Source organism: Alosa sapidissima, chromosome 24 (assembly GCF_018492685.1).
Source record: "Alosa sapidissima isolate fAloSap1 chromosome 24, fAloSap1.pri, whole genome shotgun sequence".
NCBI lineage: Eukaryota > Metazoa > Chordata > Actinopteri > Clupeiformes > Clupeidae > Alosa > Alosa sapidissima.
The window spans coordinates 26,601,039-26,608,538 of NC_055980.1; the positions used below are offsets into that span (position 1 = coordinate 26,601,039).

At 42.9% G+C, this 7,500-nt stretch overlaps 2 protein-coding genes across 2 annotated transcripts in view; both read right to left on the minus strand.

Moving 5' to 3' along the window:
• LOC121700216 overlaps positions 1 to 7,500 on the minus strand; it is a 1,725,899-nt gene that overhangs the window by 704,340 nt on the left and 1,014,059 nt on the right.
• nptx1l (neuronal pentraxin 1 like) overlaps positions 2,241 to 7,500 on the minus strand; it is a 5,939-nt gene continuing 679 nt past the window's right edge. Inside the window, exons 2-5 of the mRNA XM_042083109.1 lie at positions 6,928 to 7,135; positions 5,592 to 5,836; positions 4,698 to 4,877; positions 2,241 to 4,098 (exon numbers count right to left, since the gene is read on the minus strand). Of these exons, the coding sequence (XP_041939043.1) occupies positions 3,877 to 4,098; positions 4,698 to 4,877; positions 5,592 to 5,836; positions 6,928 to 7,135 (855 nt within the window). The 3' untranslated portion in view covers positions 2,241 to 3,876. The remainder of the gene's footprint in view (positions 4,099 to 4,697; positions 4,878 to 5,591; positions 5,837 to 6,927; positions 7,136 to 7,500) is intronic.

Here is a 7,500-nt window from a genome sequence, read left to right on the forward strand (position 1 = left end):
TATCTGTGCAAATTAATATAAGCTTGGATAGTAGCCTACATATCGATGGGCTATAAAAAGGTTTTTATTACCAAGGTGTCACACAACATTTCATGATGGATAAAAGCAAAAAGCTCTCCCAAGACCTTTGCAACCTTATTGTTGCAAAACATATCAATGAAACTGGTTACAGATGCATTTCAAAACTTCATAATCTTCCAGTAAGCAGCATGGGAGCCATTATCTGCAAGTGGAAGAAACATCACTGCACCATCAACCGGCCTTGCACAGGATCTCCTCGCAATATTTCTGACCAGGGAGTCAGAAGGATAGTCAATTCCAAGAGCCAAGGACCACTCGGAGAAAGCTCCAAAAAGACTTGAAGGCAGCCAATTCAATTCAATTCAATTAAACAGTTCTGGAAGTAACTAAAGATCAGGATTCACAAGAGGGACCCCTGGAATCTGTTTAGAACAATGGGCCAAAATCACACCTGACACTGCGACTAATAAGTTTTGTCATACAGGAAATGTCTTGAAGCTGTCATTACAAACAAAGGCTTCCACAAAGTATTGAAGAAATTTCAGTAGGAACGTTCAATACTTTTTTCCCTGTGTCATTCCACTTTATTACACATAACTCTTATGTTTGGATTTTTTATATGTGTGTTAATATAATGTGTGGTGAAAATTTCGAATATAATCACTGGAAGTTTAGGCTAATTACTGAAAAACAAATTTGAAAAACAAACTGAAAAACAAAAAAGCGTTCAATACTTATTTCCACCATATATTTATTTTACCTGAATATTTTAACTTACAAATGAAATGTCAAAATGAATGTCAGACTAAATGTAAAGTTTGACTGACTGGATTTTGTATACAAAACATAACTGTCTAGTTTGTTAACTACCACAGTCACGAGTTGGGTCGCGATAGTCTGTCATTTTTAAAAAGTGGGTCCCCAGAAAAAAAGTTTGAGAAACACTGGTCTAAGGTCACTCTCACTCTCCCTTGCTAAAGAGCTAAATGGTTTAGTCCACCTGCACGATTCATAAGGTAGTCTATCGTTTGTTTATTTAGTTGAGCATCGCTAGTGGACCGCTAATTGTTGTGCTGCTGGTGCAATGTCTTTCTCCAAGAAAGCCAAGTAAGGTTACTAAAAACAAACGCCAAAACAGGAAAAAGAGAGACATCAACATGAGGGGAAACAACTAATAAACTTCTTTCCAAAGAAAGGTGAGCACAAACGTCAAAACACGAAATCCCATGGTGTTTGCTTGAATATCTCCGCAATCATTGGTGCTAAAACGAACTGAGACAACCCATTGGAATAGCGGAAAATACACTTTCATAGGTTAGGCTAATCTGATGCATCTCGTGATCCAGCTCCATCTTCATCACTTTCAGAAAGACTGCATGGCGCCAGCTTGATTCATGTCCTGTTGTAGGCTACATGCTGATCATTATCACTAGGCTAGTGGTTTAGGGCGCGATTTTTTTTTCTGTTTTCGTTAGTCTTAACTTTTTTTTTTACTCAAGTAACGGATGGGATTTTTGATGTAGCGAAGTACAATACTTCACTCAAAATGTAATCAAGTAAAATTTAAAATACCGATTTTATAAACTACTTAAAAAATACAAAATACACAGAAAAACTACTCAATACAGTAACGTGAGTAAATGTATTTCGTTACTTTCCACCTCTGATAATAACAGATGAAGAAATATATATATATATATATATATATATATATATATATATATATATATATATATAAAGAAATGAAGTCTTAAACTATCTAAAATAATAATAATAACAGATGAAGAAATAGAAGAATCATTCTCACAGTTTCCAGCTTTAGGTATCACAATTTTATTAGAAAATTAGATCTTTTTTTCATAATCAGTGCTGCCATGCTTAAAGCATTTGTAACAATACACACACACACACACACACACACACACACACACACACACACGCACACACACACACACACACCTGTAACAATACAGTATAAAACAGGTCGTCCCAGGAGATGTAGGAAAAGCTGAACTGTTTCATCTGAAGCCACAGCAACAATCCTGGCTCATGCTCATAGTACAGGACAACATTCCTGGAATGATACAAACATGTCACACACACACACACATGTAAGCGCGCACACACACACACACACACACACACACGCGCGCGTAAGCGCGCACACACACACACACACACACACACACACAATACACATACATGCACACACTCACACACTCACACAGAAAAGCACACACATGCACACACACACACACATACTCACACAGAAAAGCACACACATGCACACAGTTCCGTTTTTCATCAGTGTGGCAAAACAGTGTGTGAAAATATCCAGTATGTCTGCTCAGAATGGCTCAAGTCTGTACAGATACACACACTCAGGTAGAAACACTTATTATGGGATAGCAGACACACACACACACACACACACACACACACACATACACATCTCGCTCCATCGATTCCTTCAGCCGCCCAAGGCACCAAGGCTTTTTAACATATTGGCAAGTAAGTAATTTACCACAGACAACAAGAAAGAGTGACAAGTGGAACACTACTCATAACCATAATGATTTGTAGTATATACTGAGCACACACACACACACACACACACACTACTTATAACCATAATGATTTGTAGTATATACCAAGCACACACACACACACACACACACACACTACTTATAACCATAATAATTTGTAGTATATACCGAGCAAACACACGCACACACACACACACACACACACACACACTACTTATAATCATAATGATTTGTAGTATATACCAATGGTGCTGGAACATAGGAAAACAACCACAATAAAGTAACTGCAGATAGATTAGAAAAAAGAAAAAGCTTTGTGTGTCAAGTTCGTTTACATTCTTGTTTTAGGTCCACCTGTAGGTCACAGTGAGAGGTGTCAGGTGGGTTGGGGTGGGGTGGGGGGGTGTAAGTGCATGAGTGAGTGTGTGTGTGTGTGTGTGTGTGTGTGTGTGTGTGTATGTTCGGTAAAAGGCATAACCTGCCTGGCCATTGCTCAAGGGAAATTACAGAAGAAAAGGGTTCTAGCATTACAACAGAATGAATATGTCGACCGAATGGTTTGTGAAACACGGTGCTCTCCTGATTGCTTTAGCCTATTCATTAGTCTGAAAACTCTGGAAAACTCACTCAAAATGGAGGATAGCAGACAAGCTAACCCACTCTAGCGTTAGCCTATTCATTAGTCTGAAAACTCTGGAAAACTCACTCAAAATGGAGGATAGCAGACAAGCTAACCCACTCTAGCGTTAGCCTATTCATTAGTCTGAAAACTCTGGAAAACTCACTCAAAATGGAGGATAGCAGACAAGCTAACCCACTCTAGCGTTAGCCTATTCATTAGTCTGAAAACTCTGGAAAACTCACTCAAAATGGAGGATAGCAGACAAGCTAACCCACTCTAGTGTTAGCCTACTGATTAGTCAGAAAACTCTGGAAAACTCACTCAAAATGGAGGATAGCAGACAAGCTAACTGAGACTAGGAGCAGAAAAATACACAAGTGTCAGAAGAAGAATCTTAAACATCTACTAGAAAATCCACTGATTTGCTTGGCTGGCAGTCATGCTCTTAGTGTCTTTTAAAACCCCCTGTGTCCTCTGTCCTTTATTTATTTACTCATTTTTTGTTGTTATGTTTTTGTTTTCTTTTGTTGTTCTGTTTTCGTTTTCTTAAAACCAGTTGCAAAGAAACATTTGGGAATCTGCACCCCTTGATTCAGGAGAAGGTTCCTTGCTCCTGCTCTCTCCTTATTGGTCGGGTGGGGTTCTGTGCAGTCTCGCATGGTTGCGTGGCGAGGGATTCCGTGCGGTTCAGTTGAGCTGGCGACACGCCTCGAATGTCCACTTGGAGGTTCCACCGTAGATGTCTATGCTGGTCTCGAGCCAGGAGAAGACGTTGCCCACCTGTGCCTTGCTGCTGCAGGTGGCCAGGTTGTAGATCTCGCCCATGGACAACTTGCGGTCCCAGATGTTAAAGTTGGCCAGGTCACCCACAAATGCCTGCGTTGCGTCGAAACCACCGCCCAGCGTGTCCTGAGTAGAGGGGAAAGAATGCACACCGTCACCAACAGAGTCACACAGCAAGAGGGTTCTATTTCACTAACAGAAAAGAGACATCTATATCACCAATGTATCACCAATGGCATATGAGCCAACAATTAGTATAAACATGCATTTATATCAACCTACTGATGTGTGTGTGTGTGTGTGTGTGTGTGTGTGTGTGTGTGTGTGCATGTGTGTGTGTGTGTACGTGTGTGTTTATGTCCATGTGTGCATGCATGCATCTGTTTTTGCCCCTGGTGTATGTGGGGTGGGGATGGGGTGGAGTGTGTGTGTGTGTGTGTGTGTGTGTGTGTGTGAGTGTGTGTTTGTGTGTGTGTGTGTGTGTGTTGTGTGTGTGGTGTGTGTGCGAGCATGTGTGTGCGTGTGTGTGCATGCGAGCATGCGTGCCTGTGTGTGTGTGTGTGTGTGTGGTGTGTGTGCGAGCATGTGTGTGCGTGTGTGTGCATGCGAGCATGCGTGCCTGTGCATGCGTGTGTGTGTGTGTGTGTGTGTGCATGTGTGTGCGTGCGTGCGAGCATGCGTGCCTGTGTGTGTGTGCATGTGTGTGTGTGTGTGTGTGTGCGTACCTGTTCCTGCCCCAGGATGAGGACCCCCTGGGGTTTGATGGGGTGGTACGGGGCCAGGTTCTCTCCTGTTCCCCTGGACACTCCGTCCTGGAACGCCTCCCACACGCCATCACGCGTCGTCCAGGTAACGCAGATGTGGTGCCACTTCCCATCGTTGATGAGGAACGGCAGCTTCGCCACCTGCCACAGGTGAGACAGTAGGCCTGCGTTACAACAACTCACACACAGCATGTGACATTTGGCCTTTCTACGAAAGACACATAATAATAAACAATAACAAACAATAATAATAATAATAATATTCACTTTATAGTCATAAACAAACAATCAACCAAAGCAGAAGAAAAATAAGTGTGCAATAGAGGAGGAAGATAAATGTTCAGGATAAATAGTAAACAATACATTTGATTAGCAAATGTGTTTATCGTTCATTAGTTAGTAAGGCTACTAACTAGCTAACTTACTAACTGACCTTATGGCCCCCTTACACCAAACAACTTTGACAAGATTTGGGAAAGATTCTTAAAAGATTGTAGGCTAGTCTTTTAACTAATGTCTCCGTTCAAGCTTTACTCAAAAGACTCCTATCTTTCAAGAATCTTTCCCAAATCTTGTCAAAGTTGTTTGGTGTAAGGAGGCCATAAGTTAATTGTTTGGTTGGCTTATTGCATGTACTCCAGTCCAATAAGATTGTCTGTCTCTGTGAATACTTTATCATACAATCATCTCATAATACACCAGATTGTTATAATTATTACAAATAACTACAGCAGTTGCTTTGGCACAGGCCAGACTACAGTGGAACAGTGTTGAGTTAATGAGGCAACCTCGGGACTGCCGCAAACATGATGAACATCAAGAGCAGCAGACTAACCCCAGGCCTCGTGGCCATACCTTATCGTTTATGAGGAGCTCCATCGGGTTGTTGCCCCACTCGATGAGCACCAGCTCGTTAGCCTGACCGGGGACGGCGTACGAGAACGGAGTGCCAACCCCCGGGGAGGCGTTGGACTTGAGCCACATGCACACGCTGAATGCATACATCTCCGGTAAGCTCTTCTTCACCTTCGCGTACATGTAGTTGGTTCTCAGCGGAAAGGTCAGCTGGAATTTATCCAGCGGTCTGTTGTCCTTCAAGCCTGCAGACAAAAACAGAGATCAGGTCACTTTGACGTCTCACCCCATAGTAGCCTCTGTAGCCGGACAATAAATAGTTTTTTTTTAAGATAAATTCCTTAAAGCAACATTCCACCGACAATAATGAATAAGATATTTCAGTGAAGAACGGGGCACCCACCCCTGCTCAACACACACACACACTCACACACACACACACACACACACACACACACACACACACACACACACACACACACAACACACAGACACACACACCACCACCAGTTATGAATGAGATCTTTCACAGAGAGAAACCCCGCCCAAGTGAGACAGAACAAACACAGCATTCACAACTTTAACAAACACACAAAGCTGGGCATCTTCAGAAATGGCATGGATAAAATGCCACTAACGTTTTATTTCCAGGCTTTACTCATCAAATAGCCTAGATTAAAAAATTACGTTAAAATAATCTCTCTCTAATATGCTACAGACGTGAAAGCCAAAGATAAAGGACTGAATCTGAGTTCCTCTATAGAGTACACTATAGTCTACTGAGCTTGCTTCCAGTCTCGCGCTCTCTCCCTCTGCCTTCTCGACTTTTACGACCCTGTTTGATGTGGGCTATAACGAGCAAGGGTGAGGAACTGCGTCTGTGATCAACACACACACACACACACACACACGCGCGCGCGCGGGGCAGAGAGGGAGAGAGAGTCGTCCGACTCAAGCAGGGAGAGTGCCGATGTGATCTGCACCAATGAATTATTTTCAGCTTCACGAGACGGGTGCCGACGCTGCCCACTCTGAACAGTAAATCACGCGTGTAAACGGCAAAATTGGTCATTTGAAATTGGATATGCAAAGCAATGCAGCTCAGCTCATTATCCTCCCCAGCCCCCGCACCGCACACACACACACACACACACATACACACACACTTCTGCGACACTGTAGCCAGGAGGCTATTTCTTCCAAGTACTCATTTCTTCTGCCAATACATATCTAAGTTACACCGCATTAAGTGATGAATGATGTTTTTTTCAAACGCCCCACCCCGAGTGTGATTTAGAAATCCAGCGGCCACGAAAGTGACGGACCGGTCGATTACCTTTCTCCAGGTCCGTGATCCTCTGGTGGAGCGACGTGAGAGTGGACTCCACGCGGCCGCGTTGCTCCGTCTCGTTGCGCAGCCCCGTTTTGCCCTCTTCCAAAGTGTTCACGCGGGACAGCACCTGCTTCTCCAGGTCGTCTATCTTGGTCTGTAGCAGGTCCTTGAGACTGTTCGCCTGCACCGAGTTGTTATTTCGGCTGAATTGCTAAGAGACGAACAGAGGGAAAGCGACACATTAGCCTAATACATCCTATATATCACAAACAGCAGTCTTCCTGATGTTATTTTATTCATGTGTTATGTAAATGAGCAAATACCGATACAGATAAATAAATAAACAAATTAATAAATAAAGAAAGAATAGAGTCTTTCAGCACCAGTGTTTTGGCCGAGGGCACGTAAATGCCAAAGCCAGATTAAGTTGTCCGAGGCTTAGGCTGCAGCCTCACGTTGTCCTCGACCCCAGTGGACTTTACCGGTAACTAAATTTGTCAAATCAGCCGTTGTCCTCAGATGATGTCCTGATCTTGCTTTTAATTAACCTAATCGTTAAAACAGTTTCCGGAACAT